At 37.7% G+C, this 19,610-nt stretch overlaps 1 protein-coding gene across 1 annotated transcript in view; it reads right to left on the bottom strand.

Moving 5' to 3' along the window:
* The window catches only part of PTPN4 (protein tyrosine phosphatase, non-receptor type 4 (megakaryocyte)), a 222,426-nt gene that overhangs the window by 98,567 nt on the left and 104,249 nt on the right, over nt 1–19,610 (bottom strand). Inside the window, exon 9 of the mRNA XM_006868745.1 lies at nt 7,139–7,227. Coding sequence (XP_006868807.1) covers nt 7,139–7,227 — 89 coding nt within the window. The remainder of the gene's footprint in view (nt 1–7,138; nt 7,228–19,610) is intronic.

The following is a 19,610-nucleotide window of genomic DNA, read 5'->3' as shown; positions in this document are numbered from 1 at the left end:
AATTCATAGTAACCCTATGTACAACAGATTAAAACACTGCTCCGTCCTGGTCAGCCTCACAATCATTTCTGTGTTTGAGCCCATTGTTACTGCCACTGTGTCAAACTATCTCATGGAAGATGGATCTTTTTCTTTTTTGCTGACACTCTAAATTAATAAGCAAGATGTCCCTTTTTGAAGGATCTGGTCCCTCCAGATAACATACCCAAAGTATAAGAGACAAAATCTCTCCATCTTTGCTGCTATGGAGCATTCTGACTATAGTTCTTCCAACACAGATTTGTTCATTCTTTTGGCAGTCCATGGTATATTCAATATTCTTTAGAAACACCATCAAAAGCATCACTTCTTCAGTCTACCTTCTTCACTGTCTAGCTATCGCATGCTCTGAAGGTGACTGAGCATGGCCTAGGTTAGGCACATCTAAGTCACATCTTTGCTTTTTAACACTTAAATCATTAGCTATCAAGGAAATAAAAATCACTAAGAAATACCATTTAAAATCCAGCAAAATAGCAAAACGAAAGAGACAAATAATAAGTGCTGACAAGAATGTGGAGAAGCTGGAACCCTCAAACACTGCTGTTGGGAATGTGAAATGGTTCAGTCACTGTGGAAAATACTGGTGATGGCTGTACAACATGGTGAATGTACCACCACCTGTACTGTGGTAGCTGGCTTGTTGCTGTGATGCTGGAAGCTATTCCACCGATATTTGAAATACCAGCAGGATCACCAATGGTATAGAAGTTTCAGCTGAGCCTCCACACTAATACAGACTTCGGAAGGGTAGGCGGACTACTTTCTGAATGTTTGGTGAGGGTGGTTATGTGCATGGAGTCGGTTCCAACTCAATCCTATGTGGGGTTTCTAAGGCCACTGAGAAACTTATGAATCTGGAACACTATCCAGACAGTACCAGAATACTGAATATTGAAGCATTATGAAAAACACCAAAGTATTGTCAGATATAGTACCAGAAAATGATCCCCTACTATTGAAAGGCACTCAAAAATAGGAATGGGGATGAGGTGCTTCCTCAAAGTAGAGCTGACCATGATGACGTAAATGGAGTAAAGCTTTCAGGGGAGCCTTCATTTGCTAATGGGTCACAACTCAAAATGAGGAGAAATAGCTACAGACATCCATTAATAATTGAAACATGGAACTTATGAAGTATGAATCTAGGAAAATTGTTGTTGTTAAGTGCCATCGAGTTGGTTCTGACCCATAGTGACCCTGGATAGAGTTTCAAAGGAGCAACTGGTGAGTTTGAACCGCCGACCTTGTAGAAGTTGCCAAAAATGGAATGGAATGCATAAACATAGATATCCCAGGCATTAGTGAACTAAAATGTACTGGTATTGACCATTTTGAATCTGATAAACACATGGCATAGTAAGCTGGGAATGACAAATTGAAGAGGAATAGCAAACTGAAGAGGAATAATGTAGTTAGCATTTGTCATCAAAAAGAACATTTCAAGATCTATTTTAAAGCATAATGTTGGTCTGTGATAGTATAATATACATATGCTTATAAGGAAGACCAGTTTAATACCACTATTATTCAAATTTACATACCAACTACTAAAGCCAGTGATGATGAAATTGAAGAGTTCTACCAACTTTTTCAATCTGAAATTGATCAAACATGCAATTAAGATATTTTAGTAATTATTGACTATTGGAATGCAAAAGTTGGAAACAATGAGAAAGGACCAGTTGTTGGAAAATACGGCCTTAGCAATAGTAATGACGTTAGAAATCTCACGTAGAATTTTGCAAGACTAGACTAATGACTTATTTTGGAATCCTGTGTGGCACTGTTGGCTAATGCGTCAGACTGTAAAGTCGTTTGAAATGCAAAGTCGGTGGTTCAAGCTTACCAACTGCTCCTTGGAAACCCTATAAAGGGTTGCTATGGGTCAGAATTGACTTGACGGCATTTAACAACAATCGCTTGTACTGAATGTTATTTAACATGGATGGAGCTCAAAATATTATGGTAACTTAAAGAAGCCAGTAACAAAAAGCCCATGTAGTGGATGATTCACTAACATGAAATATCCAGAGTAGGCATATCTAGAGTGAAAAAAAATTGAGATGTGTGACAGCCTATGACTTAGGGAGCAGAGGCAGAGGCAAATGACAGGGGAAACGGAATGACTCTACGAGGTACAAGTTTCTTTTCGGGGGTGATGAACACTATACTTTCTGTAAATTTTCTAAAAACACTTTTAATGGTAAACCTTTACTCAATTCACAATAAAAAAAATTTAAAACCCCACAAAACCCTTTAAATGGATAAATTTCAGGTATATAAACTTATATAAAATAAAGTGATTATTTGAGAGTTCACTATGGTTAATTTTTAGTAATACTGGACATAATGGATTTCTATTTTTGACTTTCTACATGTCTAAAGTTTTCAGTATCGATTTATTCTCCTTTCTAACTTTCTTGTTTTTCAATTTTTATTGAAATTGTCTAATGGAATGCTAATGATATAATCACTTTAAATTGCTTAAATGGTTTCCTCTGGCATTTTTTGAGGGTTTCTTTTCTTCCTCTTATTTTTAACATTTTATTGAATGTATATTGACATCAGTAAATGCATATATTTGATGAATCTAATATGGCACATTTAGACATACGTATACAGTTGTTAGGAGTCCTGGTGTGTCACTGTGGGTTAATGCGCTAGACTGCAAAGCCATTTGAACTGCAAAGTCGGCAGTTCAAGCTCACCAGCTACTCCTTGGAAACCCTATACAGGGTCGCTATGGTTCGGAACTGACTCAACAGCACTTCACAACAACATACAGTTGTTAAACACCATCGAATAGGTTCAAACTCATAGTGGCTATGTATAGGGTTTCCAAGAAGCTGCTGGTGGGTTTGAACTGTCACTCTTTGGTTAACAATCCAGTGCTAATGCATACAGTTGTTATTGTTAAGTGCGATCAAGTCAGTTACAACTCACAGCAACTTTGTATAGGGTTGCCGGTAAGGTTGAATTACCAACCTTGCAGTTGAAACCGACTTTGCAGTCCAGTGCATTAACCCGCAGCACCATACCAGCACTCTGATATATACAGTGGGGATATTTTTGAAGTTCATGGAAGAATGAAATTAAAATACAATGAAATATTCCATGAACTTCTTGAGTGTCCTACTGCTTGCCAAACCATCAAGAAGACAGTGAAAGTATCCATCCTTCCCCAAAGATTCCTTCTTCAGCTTTATTATATCCCTCTTGCATCCTTTCCCTCCTTTTAATTCTCCCCAATCCACTGATTTGCTTTCTGTTACTATAGATGAGTTTGCATAATTTTATGTTGTTGACTTCATTATAAATTGATTATCTCTTCTTGTTGTTGTTAGGTGCCATCGAGTCGGCACAGCAGAATGAAACACTGCCCGATCCTGGGCCAACCTCACTACTGTTGCCAAGCTTGAGTCCATCGATACTGTCACTTGGCCAATCCATCTCATTGGAGGGGGTTATCTCTAGTTGCCTATTTTTAGCCTTGGAGGCCTGTTTGGAGTCCTGGTGTGGTGCTATAGGATCAGCAAGGTCAGTAGTTCAAATACTCAGAACTCCTATACAGGGTTGTTATGAGTCAGTCGACTCAACAACACTAATAATATATAGTATGTACTTTTTTTCCTCTGTATTCTATCACTCAATTGTTTAAATTGAATGTCTACTTTAGAAAACGATCATATCTAAAACTTCCAATGTAATTCTAAGCTCTTCGTTTATGGTAAAATTTGGTAATTTGACTATTTGAGTTTTGGTGTATCTTAAATATTAATGTTGTTGTTGTTATGTGCCGTGGAGTCGGTTCTGACTCATAGTGACCCTGTAAAGGGCTTCTGAAGCTGTATGGGAGCAGAAAGCCTCATGTTTCTCCAGCGAAACAGCTGGTAGTTTTGAACTGCTGACCTTGCGGTTCGCAGCCTGATTCATAACCACTATGTTACCAGAGTATTAAATTAAAAAATTAATGAAATGTACCTTATGTCAATTAGAGATGTAATTATGATCAGTTCTCATTAAGTAATTTTTTTTTTCATTAAGTAATTTTTATGGCTTCCTAAAGTCCTGGAGTGGCACTGTGGGTTAATGTGCTGGACTGCAAGATTGGTTTGAACAGTAAGGTCAGTGGTTCAAGCTCACCAGCTGCTCCTTGAAAACCCTATACAGGGTGGTAAAGAGTTCAACTGATTCAACAGCCTTAACAACACTGTCTGTTGTTAGTTGCTTTGCAGACTATTCAGATCCAACAACAACAAAGTTATTCTCCCAAACTTCTGTAATACTTTGTTAAAATGTAATTCTAAAGCTTGTGCAAATTCTAGGAAAAATAATTTAGAGAAAGGGGATAGGGTTGAAATGGTCTTCTGATTCACATTAAGATATTTCTAATAAAATAAGCAGATAGCCTTTAAGAAAAATAGACCCATACTCTAAGACCCATACACTTAGTCATCTAAGTGAAACTTGGCTTTTTTAAAACATTAGAGGTTTTTGAACCAGCTTTGTCTAATGCAATATGTCATTTGGTTTCTTGACTGCTGCTTCCATAAATGTTGATTGTTTAAGTAGACTGAAATCATTGACGTCATTCTTCCCCATCTGTCATAATGTTGTTTTTTGATCCAGTTTTTTGTTATATTCTCAGGTGTGATCCACACTGTTTATTAATAAGTACTTCGAGTCATTTTCGTTTTCAACAAGCAAGATGTGTCATTGGCATGCTGCAGGTTGTTAATGAGTCTTTTCCTAATCTTGAGTCTTCTTCATATAGTCCAGCTTCTTAGAATATTTGTTCAACATACAGACTACACCTCTTTCCAGTTCTGATCTACCAGCATCCCCCTGCTTTGTTAAAATGTCTGCCATGATCCATGTACAGGTTCTGCATGGACATATTTACATGTTCTGGAATTCCCATTCTTTGCAATGTTACCCATAATTTGTTACAATCACCAAATGCCATTGCATATCAATAAAACACAGGTAAACATCTTTCTGGTAACCTCTGCTTCTGGGTAAGATCCATCTGACATGAAAAATGATACCCTTCATTCCACATTCTCTTCTGAATCTGGCTTGAACTTTTGGCAGTCCCCTGTCAATGTATAGCTGGATTAATTTTTAAATTATCTTCAGAATTTTGCTAGCATATAATTTTAATGATATGATTCAATAATTTCTACATTTTGTTTAGTTATATTTCTTTGGAATGGGTACAAATATGTATTTCTTCAAGTTAGCTGACTAGGCAGCTCTTTTTTAAATTTTTTGACATAGATGACTAAAGGCTTCCAGGAGTACATCTGTTTGTAGAGTATCTCAATTGATGTCTTATCACCAATGCCTTCAGTGTAACTTGCACTTCTTCCTTTACTACCAATGAATCTTAATCATATGCTACTTCCTGAAACAGGTGAATGTTGGTAAATTATTTTGGTACAGTGACTCTCTACTACCACATCATCACTTGGTAGTGGTGGTCTTTATAATTTGAGCCATTCTAGTGAAGTGAAGACCTCACTGAGATCTTAACTTGTATTATGTTGATTACTAAGCATTTTTCCATGTGCTTATGTGCCATTTGTACATTTTCTTTGGTAGAAGTGTCCATTCAAATTATATCCTTTTTTTAATAAGGCCATCTTATTACTACTCAGCTACAAATTCTCTTCATATATTCTAAATATGGTTGTGGTCCTTAAGTGCCATCGAGTCACATAACCTGTATAGGCTTTCCAAGGCCGTTAGTCTTTACGTAAACAGAAAGTCTCATCTTTCTCCCACAGAGCGACTGGTAGATTTGACCTGCTGACCTTGAGGTTAGCAGCCCAGCTTGTAACCCACTACACTATCTTATTCTAAATATCAGTCCTGATCATTATTCAACTATACATGTTCTCTTTATATTCTAAATATGAGTTCTTAATAACATATTATCTTTTCATTTTCTTAGGGATTCCATCAATGAACAATTCTTTTATTTTGAGCAGGTACAATTCATCAATTTTTTTTCTTTCATGATTTATGTTTTTGTGAACAATCTTTGTATTTTAACTATGCTGTAGCAGTTTCCTAAGATATTTACTATCAGTACTATACCTGGTAGCATAGTGGTTACGAATCGGCTACAAACTGCAAGGTCAGCAGTTTGAAACTACCAGCTGCTCCACGGGAGAAAGATGGGGGGCGTTCTGCTCCCACAAAGATTTACAACCTCGGAAACTCTGTACAGGATTGCTATGAGTTGGAACTGACTCCACGGCACACAGCCCACCAACCACCACCAACTATATTTTGACTAAAATGTTATCTAAGTAATTACAAAAAACAATTATATTTTAGGAATTTATATTTGCATCCTTTCCTAAAGAAAATCATTGTTTATTAACAAACAAAAAATTTGAGTAATTTCAATATATACTATGTTGTTGTTAAGTGCTGTCACATAGGATAAGGCAAAGTGACTCTGGACTTTTATGATTTCCAAGAATGGTGGTGAGCCAACCTGTGTAATGAACTTGCAGTAGAGCAATAAGGAAACAAGATGAGTTTGAAACCCCAAGCCCTAATGTACACCAGTGTCAACCTAAGACCTTGGTGCAGCAGTCATGCTCCTGTTTCAATGAATAAACCAGGGCCCCATGAGTGGATCTAAATGAAATCATATAATTAGAGCAATCAGCATGGTGCAAGATGCAGAGTAAAAACATATGCTAGCTATCATTACTAATGCTACAGTACATATTTAGAGGAGTAAAATTTTCCAATAAGCAATTCAATTATTTTCATATGTTCTAGTGCAGTGGAGTCCTGGTGAGGCTCTGTGGGTTAATGCGCCAGACTGAAAAGCCATATGAAGTACAAGGTCGGTGGTTCAAGTTCACCAGTCACTCCTTGGAAATCCTATACAAAGTCACTAAGGGTTGGAACTTGAAGGCACTTAACAACAAGTATATTTCAACGAAGCAGGATAAAGCATAGGTTACATCATACAATTAGGCTGACAACATCAAAATAATTTATTAGCTACTTTATAAAATAAAAATATCTATATATAGAAAATTGCTCCAAAAGGATTGAATGAAGTTCTTACCATGGAAAAGTATTCATTCGTACTCTGTTCTTATAAATCAGAATTCCTCCTGACATCGCTCCAATCATAATTTCATTATTACTTTGATCCTTAAACAAACAAACAAAATATGATAAATCTAGAATAGTGCGCTTTAATTGTTAAACACATTTAAAAAAATAGGATTAGTCTTTTGAATATAATGTAACATTTTAAAGGGACAACATATTTGCATAATATTTTTAAAACAAAACAGTTCATATTACCAAACAAAAACTAAGGATGAGCTTCAAAACAAATTAATATTACATTTAAGTTATCTACAAACTTCCCACAGTAAACTTATATGACTGGGACTGACTGAGATAGGAACCAGAATTCATAAATCAAGGGCCTCTCATCTTATAGAATGATGAATTAGCATTCATCCTTTCACTTCTAAAACTATTATGACACAATCACTTAGTAAGTGTGCTGCTAGCATTATAAAAATGAGTAAAACACAGAAGTGGAATTCAGAGTCTGGTGAGGACAACCTATAATGAAAAATATTTACAATATAATATGGAGCCCTAGTGTGGCACTATACGATAAGCACTGGACTGCTAATTTCAAGGCTGGTGTTTCAAACCCACCAGCTGATCTTTGGACACCAAATATGGGATGATCACTCTAAGTCAGAACTGACTCAACAGCAACATAATTAATATACTAGGAGAGCTGGTAGCTCTGTAGTATAAGCCCTGGACTGCTAATCAATAAGTCGGCAGTTCAAGCCCACCAGGCGCTCTGAGAGAGAAAGATGTGGCTTTATGCTTCCTTAAAGATTTACAGTCCTGTCTTGTGGTTCAATAGTGAATAATTGCTATCAGGACTGACTGTGAGAGTTGCAAATGTAAAGGCAGACCTTTTGCAACAAAAGGAGGGAAGTGGTTGATTTTGCAGTCCAGAAGCAGAGGACCCGTTGGGAACATCAAGGGAGAAGAGCGGAGAGTGGGACCCTATCCAGAGAAGCAGTGATGCCAGAGACGGAGGCAGAGACGATGATGTGGAGAGATGGAGCGCCTGGGAGTTCTGGAATCGGAGGAAGAGGCGCTGTCTGCTGACGGCTGGGGGCTTGATGATGCATGGAGGTGATTGTAATCATTGCAATGAAACTAAATACAATAGGATGCATGTAAAGCTGATGTCCTCCCATGTAAACTATTACTCAATTCACAATAAAAACTTTAAAACAACAATAACAAAACTATTGATACATGAACCAGGCTACTGTAGAAGCAGTTAAAATACATACATGTTTCCTTTAGCCAAATTCCTTGTCTCACCTCACTGGAGGTAGTGACACTATCACCTGGAATCCTTCCATGTTCTGAAGCTCCTCCACTGCCCAGAATGAGCCATCAGTCTTCTCACAAACTGAAAGCCCACTGACACCTGGGCAACTCTTCTAAACCAGCACCTGGTAATTTTCTAATCATGATGGTCCCGGGTCAGTCAAGGATCAAGTGTCCACTGTGATCAAGATGAAGGTAAAGGCAGTGTCCACACTTCCCTAGTTATGGACTGAGAGCCACACCCTGGACACAGATTTTGGTTGGTCCTAGGAGTCAGTTTCCTGAGGACTACAGCATATAAAATGTGCCTGTATTTTATAGATCTACACTCTGCTGCTGATTCCCTTAAGTTAGTGTTTTTAAATCTTATTTTATACCCTCTGTCTCACCCCAAAGGCTTTTGGTAATGTCTGGAGTCATGTTTTATTCTCCTGACTTCAAAGGGGGCTACTGACACCTGGTGGGTAGAGGTCAAGGATGATGCTAAACATCCCACAATACACAAGACAATCTGCACAATAATGAATTATCCAGTCCCAAACGTCAAAGTGTCAAGTTTAAGAAATTCTACATTAAAGTGACACTCTGTAGCCAACTTGGTTGTTGTTCACAAGAGTTGTTGTTCACAAGAGTCTGACTCCTAGCGAATCTACAGGACAGAACTAGCCCACGTGGTCCCGTAGGCAGAAATCTTTACAGGAACAGATCACCAGGTCTTTTTCTCCCGAAGAGTGGTTGAACTGCTGGGTTTGAACTACTGACCTTTCGTTTAGCAGCCAAACACCGAACCATTGTGTCACCTGGACTCCATTCATAAGACCTAGTTCCTACTTACTGTGTGATACACTCTAAGATATGTGGAAGCTAAACTTTAAAGATTAAATAAAAATAAAAACATTTACAGTCTCGTAAACCCTATATAAGTTAACTATGAGTTGGAAATAACTTGACAGTACCTAACAACAACAACTAATACAGTACAAGCATCATGTAAGTATAGAGTGGGGAACAATTCTTGGATAGTTTGGAAGACCCTAATCTCATTGCCACTGAAGAGATCTGACTCACAGTGACCAAAAGAACAATACAGAATTGGTCATAGAGTTTCTTAAATTGTAATCTCTTTGGGAGTAGACTGCCACATCTTTCTTCCAAAGAGCTGCTGGAGAGTTAAAACTGCTGACCTTTCAGGTAACAGTGGAACACTTAATCACTGTGCAACCAGGGCTCCTTTGGAAAACTCTGGAGAGAAAATCTGAATTGTGCCTTAATGGATGAGTGAGAGTTTTCATGCCAACTGATTATACTTGAAATAATCTACACTGGTGAGAAAATGAGTAGAGTTAAAATACTTGTCTCAGGTGCTAATCAATCTTGAAACAACTTTTATCTTGACTTTAAACATTCCACAAGCAACCTTATGGTAGTGTAGTGAAACTACCAGCTGGTAGTAAAGCCACGAGCTATTCCACGGGAGAAAGATGAGGCTTTCAGCCTTGGAAACCCTATGTAGGGTTGTTATGAATTGGAACCAGCTCCACGGCACACCACCACCACTATTCATTTGCTCAGAAGACAGAACTGATGAAAAATTTAAAAAATATATCTTATAATTGTCTCAAAAGACTAAATCCTATGAAATATAATTATGAAAACTTTATTAAATTAACTTGTTGAAAGACAATATATAAGAAGTATTAAAATCCAACAGTGTCTATTCATTTGTCTGGTCGCTCATTTTTATTTTGCTAAAACCAGAACTATAATACACTGTTATTTGTTGTTGTTGTTAAGTGCCGTGGACTCAGTACTGACTCATAGTGACCCCTTATAGGGTTTCTGAGGAGAGGCTGCTGAGCTTGAACCACCACCTTTGTGGTTCAAAGCAACTTTGCAATTCAATGCATTAACCCACAGTGCCACGTAAAAACCATTAAAAACAAAAATAAAAATATCTAAACATCAATTCGAAGTTTAGACCAAGATGGCAGATTGAGCCTAGGGCTAAGCAGGATGCAAATTATATATTACGGGTATCATATTGAGAACCCTGTGTGTAAACAATTGACAGACTAAATAAATGTTCCCATCTCCTTTATTGCTATATGGTAAACATTGGAATGTTAATGGCAAGGTGGATGGTTCAAATTCATCTGCTCTTTGGAAACCCTATCCAGGGTAGCTATGAGACGGATCAAACTAGACACTAGTCAACAACAACAATTTCCCCTTTGCTCCCAATTTTATAAAACACCAGAGAAAACGAAGCATCCATCTGATATTAAGTGAGGGAAGATGAACAAGAACACCCAACCTTACAGACAGTACCCATTTGACCTAGCCTCGACAACTTGATAATCAGAACTCGACCAGAGGAAAATCACCAAACAAAAATTTTTTTGATAAAGGAAACAAGGGTAAATTGCTACAGTTTGATGAATCTCATGGAGGTACTAACTCTAAATACCAACAGAGTGGGTAGGAGTCTTCAAATCAAGTATCAATTCTAATCCCTCTGTACACAGGTTGGTTGGGGCTGGGCACTTTGGCCTTTGGTTCCTTAAATTGAGGGGGGGTTAAGGGCCGGAGTGACTAGCTTACAAGGTTTCAAGAGGGAGTTTAGTTTAAGAGCATGGAGGGGAGGAGAGGAGAAAGCGTCCCCACTGAATAGTTCTCAACTTGTCTAGATGGGTTTGGTGAAAAGACATGGGGATAAGATTCGTATAATTCAATAGTGAATAATTGTTATGACTAATTGCAACTGTCAGAATTGTAAAGGTAGAAGTTTTGTAACAAAAACAGGGGAGTGGTTAATCTTACAGTCCAGAAACATCTTTGTTCTTCAACACTTTAAAAAGGTCTTGAGCAGCAGATTTGCCTAATGCAATACATCGTTTGGTCTCTTGACTGCTGCTTCCATGAGTGTTGATAGTTAATCCAAGAAGAATGAAGTCCTTGACAACTTCAATCTTTTCTCCATTGATAAGAATGTTGTTGATTGGTCCAGTGGCGAGGATTTTTATTTTCTTTACATTGAGATGCAATCCATACCGAAGGCTGTGCTCCTTGATCTTCATCAGTAAATGTTTTAAGTCTCTTCACTTTCAACAAGCAAGGTTGTGTTATCTGCATATCAGTTTGTTAATGGTCTTCCTCCAATCCTGATGCCATGTTTTTCTTCATAGAACCCAGCTTCTCGGATTATTTACTCAGCATACAGGTTGAATAAGTATGGTGAAAGAATACAACCTTGTTGCACACCTTTCTTAATTTTAAACCATTCAGTGTTCCCATGTTCTGTTCGAACAACTGCCTCTTGGTCCAAGTACAGATTCCTCATGAGCACAATCAAGTGTCCAGAATACTCAGACTTCGCAATGTTGTCCATAGCTTGTCATGATCCACACAATTGAAAGCCTTTCCTTAGTCAATAAATCACAGGTAAACATCTTTCTGATAGTCTCTGCTTTCAGCCAAGATCCATCAGACATCAGCAATGCTATCTCTCATTCCATGGCCTCTTCTAAATCCAGCTTAAACTTATGGAAGTTCTCTGTCAATGTATGCTTGCAGTTGTTTCTGTATTACTTTAGCAAAACTTTACTCGCATGGGATATCAAAGAGACTGTCCGATGATTTCCACATTCCATTGGGTTGCCTCTCTTTGGAATGGGCACAAATACGGATCTCTTCCAATCGGTCAACCAGATAGTAAACATTGTTGTTGTTGTTATGTGCCGTGGAGTTGGTTCCAACTCATAGCGACCCTGTACAGGGTTTCCGAGGCTGTAAATCTTTACAGGAGCAGAAAGCCTCATCTTTCTCCCACAGAACAGCTGGTAGTTTCAAACTGCTGACCCTGAGTTTCGCAGTCCAATTCGTAACTGCTACCCTACCAGAGCTCCTTAGTAAAACATTAAGGCCCCTTTAATTAAAACCTTTATGATGTTACTATGTCATGTGAAAAGTACAAAGAAAATATTTTAAAATACTCAAGACACTAGAGATGACTTCTGTTGTGTTCTTCTGTTTTTCACTTATTTGACAGGAGAAAAGATTTCAGCTGAACTTCAAATAATATGAACAGTTGGTGAATGTTGTCATGTAAAAGGAAAGTTGTACATCTTTAAAAGGCTGTGAATAATTAAGCTATGAATTTTGGAAAGGTTTTCAACTTGCCCAGAAATCCACCTCGGTATCTGACATTTCCTCTTCCTCTTTTCTCCTCCTCTAAATTAAGCTTGTTCTTTGTATGCAGCAGCATTTGAGATAATAAAATCCTTCTGTGTACTTTGTTGGGCTAACAACACATTGTTATTGCACACATAACTTTTTCCATATACTATTTTGTATTTCTATCAACTATACGAATCGGGCTGCGAATCTTAAGGTCAGCGTTCGAAACTACCAGCCGCTCCATGGGAGAAAGATGAGGCTTTCTACTCCCGTAAAGATTTATACCCTCAGAAACCCTGTACAGGGTGGCTATGGGTCAGAACTGACTCAACGGCACTTAACAACAACAACATGCAACTACTTAATGACTGAAATTGAACAAATATCTACAAGGGAAAGTGACCCAGCTTCAAATACCCGATTTGCAAATTAACTTACATAAATGAAACTTAGTAAATTAAGTATTCTAAACCTGGAAAAAAATATATTGCTATACTTCATATCATTTACTATTATCTAATATTTCAGATTCACTTGAGCCGCAAGGTCAGAAGTTCGAAACTACCAGCTGTTTGTGGGAGAAAGATGAGGTGTTTTGCTCCCGTAAAGATTTACAGCTTCGGGAACCCTGTACAGGGTCGCTATGAGTCAGAACCTACTCCACGGCACATAACAACAACAACAGATTCACTTATTTAATCTGTTTATTTGAAAAAATGAATGTGAGTTCTTTTGTTCACTGGTGGAGAACTCAGAATACAATAAAGAATCATAATCCTTTGTGGAATGAATGGCTACCATCTGTAAGAAAATGTCTTGGCTATTTACCTTGGCAGTTAAGGCCTTCAAACAACAATTCCAATCTGACTTAGCTCGCTTTTCTAACTAGTACAAATTTTCTACTATAGACAGGCCAATTTCATGCTGTTTTATGTACCTGTAGTTCTAAGTTTATTTATTTTCATGCTTTATGTCTCTGCCAAATTAAATCAAACTAAATTTAGATCAAATCCATCCTGTCTATGAAAACATCAGTAGCCCACATACACAAGTTTCTCTCATGGATATTTAGATGTGTCTTGTACATGTTTCTGAAATGCCTAATTACTGTCAGTTACTTGAAATGACAGAGTCCTGGTGTGGTGTTGTAGGATAAGTACTGGACTGCTAGTCACAAGGCTGGGGGTTCAAACTTACTAGTTCACTACTTGGAAAACGTATGCAGGGTCACTATGAGGCGGAAGGAACTTGATGGCACTAACAATAACATGATAACAATAGGGATCAATTATACAACCGTGTCTTTGAAACTATTTTTGTTAAAGATTAGTATTGTTTCCTTTATTTAAATTTTCAGTCTAACAGAGATCAAACATATACTGATCGGATGCTTCAGGATAGACAATATCAGACTGCTATGAAAGTTTCTAAATGCTTACTCTTAATTTTTATGTTTATGCCATCATGGCCCAGTAACAAAGAGTTCATGAATCTGCAACAGTCAGCATGTCATATTTGCGCAGCAATGAAGTGTTACATAGTTAAACATTCTATAGTTCTCAAATAAGTGTTTTTAATTAGTGACTGATGAAATTACTGGTTAGTATAAACATTAACTTTATGCTTATTAGCAAATCACAGTAGTAGAGAATAAATTTCATGTAATCTCTGGTTGCAAAGAGGTATAAATGTACTATAAATATATAATCTCTTGTGGAGCTAGAGAGAGAGATTATAGTACACAAAGGTTGTATCTTTTGAAAGTGTAAATTTAGAGCAACCATGAAGGAGAATAGGGATACATTTGCAAAAAAAAAAAACGTTTAAATAATTTTCATTAATAATTGTTGCTGATAGTATTTAAATTAGTTTTAAGTATAATGTGAAATTTAACAAAAGATGAAAATATTGTTGTTGCATGCTGTTTAGTCAGTTGGAATGCATAGCAGCCCAGTATAGAGTGCTACGATTCTTTGTGTCCTCTTGAGAGGATACTGTGTAGCTCAACCTAGATAGATACAAATATATCCTAACTCCATGGCACTTAACAACATGAACAAAATACAATCCATGGAGTTCTGGTGTGGTGCTACAGGATAACCACGGGACTGCTAACTGCAAGGCTGGCGGTTTAAACCTACAACTTCAATGGCACTTCACAACAACTGTATCCACTAAAAAAGCCTAGAACCAACCCAGTAGGAAGGAACATCTTTAGCTTATAGTCTGGGACTCTAGAATACCATTTCCCATTAAAAGAAACGACGAGAAGTTTTGATTCTAGGTTTGTGGCAAAAAAAAAAAGTCAAGATGAGTCTAAATTACCTTCGAAAGTTGGGAAGTTATCAGTGACTACTAAGTTCAGGACTCAGAAGCCAAATGAAGAAATCCCAATGGCCAGAGATGGAACAATGTGAACTTCAATAAAGTAAAGAATTACAATGTGTTGAAATTTATCAAAAACGTTTAATACATGTGTTCATAATGATATTTTATTTTTTTTAAATGTATATATATTTTTAGGATAGTGGTGGTGGTAGTGGTGGTGTGCCGTGGAGTCGGTTCCAACTATAAGACCCTGCATAGGGTTTCCAAGGCTGCAAATCTCATTTTCCTCCCGAGGAATGGCTGGTAGCTTCAAACTGTTTATCTTGAGGTTAGCAGCCCGACTCGTAACCACTACGCTACCAGAGCTCCTTACTTTTAGGATGACACAGAACCAATTCACATGCATATGATGTGACAGTATATGCACCAAATCTGTTGTTGAGATGATCTCTGAATTCAGGTGGGATATATTCAAAGCCATATTTTGGCTCTGATTAAACTTGTTTTCATTTTCTTAGCTTCAGTCTAAACTTGCATCTGACAAGTTGATGGGCTGTTATCTGCCCCTGGCCTTGTGGCTGGCTGATGTTGCACCATCCTCAAAATTCTTACTATGTTGGAGCCCACTGTTACTGTCACTATGTCACTGCGTTTCATTGGGGTCTTTCTCTTTACCAAGTATGATACAGAGACTTGTTTTTCACCATTTCTTCCCACAGATATAATTAATTTGATTTCTGTGTATTCCATGTGGTCCTCGTTCCTGTACATAGACCAAGAGACAATTGCTCAAACAGAACAAGGGGAAACTGATGGTGTAAACTGAGGAAAGATGTGTGCCAAAGTTGTATTCTTTCACTATACTTAATCTGTATGCAGAGCAAGTAATGTCAGAAGCTGGATTATTTGAAGAAGAATGTGGCATCATTAACAACCTGTGATATGCAGATGATACAACTTTGCTTGCTGAAAGCGAAAAGAACTTACAATACTTATTGATGAAGATCAGTATGGGTTATACCTAAGTGTAAAAATCAAAATTCCTCACCACAGGACCATAAACAGAATCATGATAAATGGAGAAAAGATTAAAGTTGTCAAGACTTCATTTTGCTTGGATCCACTATTAAATCTCATGGAAGCTTCGGCAGTCAAGAAATCAAACAATATATTGCATTAGGCAATCTGCTATGCCAGATCTCTTTAAAATGTTCCAGAGTAAAGATGTCAGTTTGAGCCCGATGCAAGCCAGAGCAATTTCAATCGCCTCATATGCATGGGAAGGTTGGACAATGAATAAGGAAGAACTAAACTAATTGATGCATTTGAGTTATGGTATTGGAGAAGAACATTATTAATAATACTAATGGAGTCCTGGTGTGGCGCTGTGGGTTAATGTGTTGGAAGGTCAGTTTGAATCGCACGGTTGGCGATTCAAGCTCACCAGCAGCTTCACGGAAACACTACACAGGGTCACCACTAACTCAATCAACAAAACTTAACAACAACAGAGACTGCCAGAAGAACAAACAGATCTGTGCTGCAAGGAGTACAGCAAAATGCTCCTTAGAATCCAGGATGGTGAGAATTCATCTCTTATATTTAAAGGCATATGATCAGGAGAGACCAGTCCCTGGAGAAGGACATCATCATCATGCTAGGTAAAGTGGAGGGTCAGCAAAACAGAGCAAGACCCTCCAACATGATGAACCAGTACAGTGGCAGCAGCAATGGGCTCAAGTGTAATGATGATTGTTAGGATGGTGCAGGACAGGGCAGTGTTTTGTTCTGTTGGGCATAGGTTTGCTGAGTCAGAACCAACTTGACAGCACCTTATAACAATGAGATAAATGAAAATATCATGGCTTGGGTCAAGCACACCTTAGTTTCAAGTTAACATCCTTGCTCTTTAACACTTTAAAGAGGTCTCTTGATGCAGATTTGCCTAATGAAATACGTCCTCTGATTACTTGACTGTAACTTCCATGAACATTGATTGTGGAGTCAAACAAAATGAATTCATTGACAACTTTGCCAATTCTGTCAGTGGACCTTGAATACTATAGATTTTTTTATCATATGCTATATCTCTTGAAATGGCTGACCATCAATTATTTCTTTCTGGTACAGTGGCTCTTATTACTTTCTTCTTTTGGTATTTTCTGAGCCACTCAATATTTTAACCATGTTGTTGTTGTTGTTATGTACCACCAAGTCAGTTCCAATTCATAGTGAACCTGTATAGGATTTCTGAGGAGTGGTTGGCTTATAAATGAGAACTGCTAAACTTGTGCCTAATAGTTCAGACTATCCTACAGTGTCACACCAGGACACCTTCAATATTGCAGTCAGAGGCTTGAATTTTTTCCCAATTCTTTCAGCTTGAGAAATGCTGATCGTGTTCTCCTCTCAATTTTCGAATTCCAGGTCTTTGTACATTTCATTATACTATTTGACTTTGCCTCTCAAGTTACCCTTTGAAATTTTCTTCTCAGCTCTTATGTCCTTACTTCTAGCCACTTTACCTTCTCTATGGTCAAGGGCACGTTTCAGAGTCTCTTCTGACATCCATTCTGGTCTAATCTTACCTGTCTTTTTAGTGAACTTTTGTTTTCTTTATATGTGATGTTACTTATGTCATACTAAAACTCTTCTGGTCTTTGGTCACTGGATTCTAATGCATCAAATTTGTTCTCAAGATAATATATAAATTTAGGTGGAATATATTTGTCGTATTTTGGTTCTGTTTTAATTTTCTTCACCTTCAGTCTGAATTTACATAAGAGAAATTGATGGTCTGTTCCACAGTTGGACCCTGCCCTTGGTTTGGTTGATATTGAGCTTCTCTACTGTCTCTACCTACAGATGTAATCAATTTGATTCTTATTCCATCTAGTGAGGTCCGAGTGTATGGTTACCATTGATTTCCCTTGTTACGTGCAGTGAAGAAGTAATTGGTCTTACAAAATTCTATCTTGTGATTTCCAGCATCATTTCTGTCAGCAAGCATCTATTTTCAACTATTGATCCCTCTTCTTTTTACCCCCAATTTTTGCATTCCAAACTTACCAGCAATTATCAATGTATCTTACTTGCATGTTTGGTCAATTAGAGTGAATAAGTTGGCAGAATTCTTCAATTTGATCATCATTGGCTTTAGTGATTGGATACTAAATATGAATAATAGTGGTATCAACTGGTTTTCCTTATAGGTGTATGCATATTATACTGTCACAGACAGCACTGTACTTCAAAATAGGTCTTGAAATGCTCTTTTTGACTACAGGATGTCATTCCACATCAATCTGTCATTCCCAGAATCATAAACCATATGATTGTTTGATTCAAAATGGCAAATACCTGATCTGCTCACTCTGTAGGACAAGGAAATGCCTGGCAGGTGGACTACGTATGTTGTTGTTGTTGTTAAGTACTGTGGAGTCAGTTCCAACACATAGTGACCCTGCACAGGGTTTCTGAGGTTGCAAATCTTTACAGGAGCAGAAAGCCTCATCTTTCTCCCATGAGCAGCTGGTAGTTTTGAACTGCAGATCTTGGGGTTAGCAGCCCAATTCATAACCACTACATTAAGGCCCTTGAAATAATTTGGTCTGTCCTTACCAAGGCAACTGCAGTTCCAGTTATCATATCTGGGGTGAGTTAACTAAATGTTTTATCAAACATAGTAGGCTAATTTATAAGTTGATAATTTTGTATGGTCCATGAATAATGTCATAAATTTTGGCAGAAAAAAGGTTCCCCACCCCTGCTGTTAAGATAACACGAGACTGCAAACCACAAAGTCAGTGGTTAGAACCCAGCAGCTGCTCTGTGGAAGAAAGATGGAGGCTTTCTGCCCCCACAAAGATTTACAGCCTTGAAAATCCTATAAAGGGTCGCTATGGGTCAGAATCAACTCAGTGGCACTTAGCAACAACAATGTTTAGAATATTTATATTTATCCATTCCATTTCACTTTTTATGATTTTCAAGATTCCTATATTTGTGCTTTGTGCATTCCTCATTCTGATTATTTAATGGATGTTTGCAGATATTTCTCCTCATTTGGTGTTCCATCAGCAAATATAAGTCTAGAAATCTTTGCTCCATTTGTCATTAAAGTCAACTCTACTTTGAGAAAGTACCTCTCACCCAGTTGTTTTTCAAAATAGATACTGAAACTTATCTATGCATATTTTAATTATATTATTACCCTCCTAAACTGAAAAGTTAATCACTCCCCTCCTTGCTATAAAACGTCTACCTTTACATTTCCAACCCTCACAATCAGTCCTGATAACAATTATTCAATATTGTATCACAAGAGACCCTTCTGCATTTCATTGCATCAGCCCCGCCTAGTCAGACTGAATACTACACACTGGAGATTCTACCTTCCTCCGGGCCCTCTAGATCTAGGTTCCCTCTTGAAAGCTTGTAAGCCAGTCACTTCTTGCCTTTGTAGCCTCCCGCCCCCCATTTTGGGTAGCCAATGTCCAAGTTTCCCATTCCTGTCTACTCTGTGTGTGGAGGGGGTGGGAATCATTCTTGCTGTTAGTACTTGTTCCCTCTTTTGAGCTACTGCTTTCATAGGTGTAGGTCAAGTTCATCAAATTGTATGAGAATACTTTTTTTTTTTTCCTCTTCTTTTT

The sequence above is a fragment of the Chrysochloris asiatica genome, unplaced genomic scaffold (assembly GCF_000296735.1).
Source record: "Chrysochloris asiatica unplaced genomic scaffold, ChrAsi1.0 scaffold00123, whole genome shotgun sequence".
Taxonomy (NCBI): domain Eukaryota; kingdom Metazoa; phylum Chordata; class Mammalia; order Afrosoricida; family Chrysochloridae; genus Chrysochloris; species Chrysochloris asiatica.
Note: the sequence above shows the minus strand (reverse complement) of the source record. Positions and strands in the feature narration are given on the sequence as shown.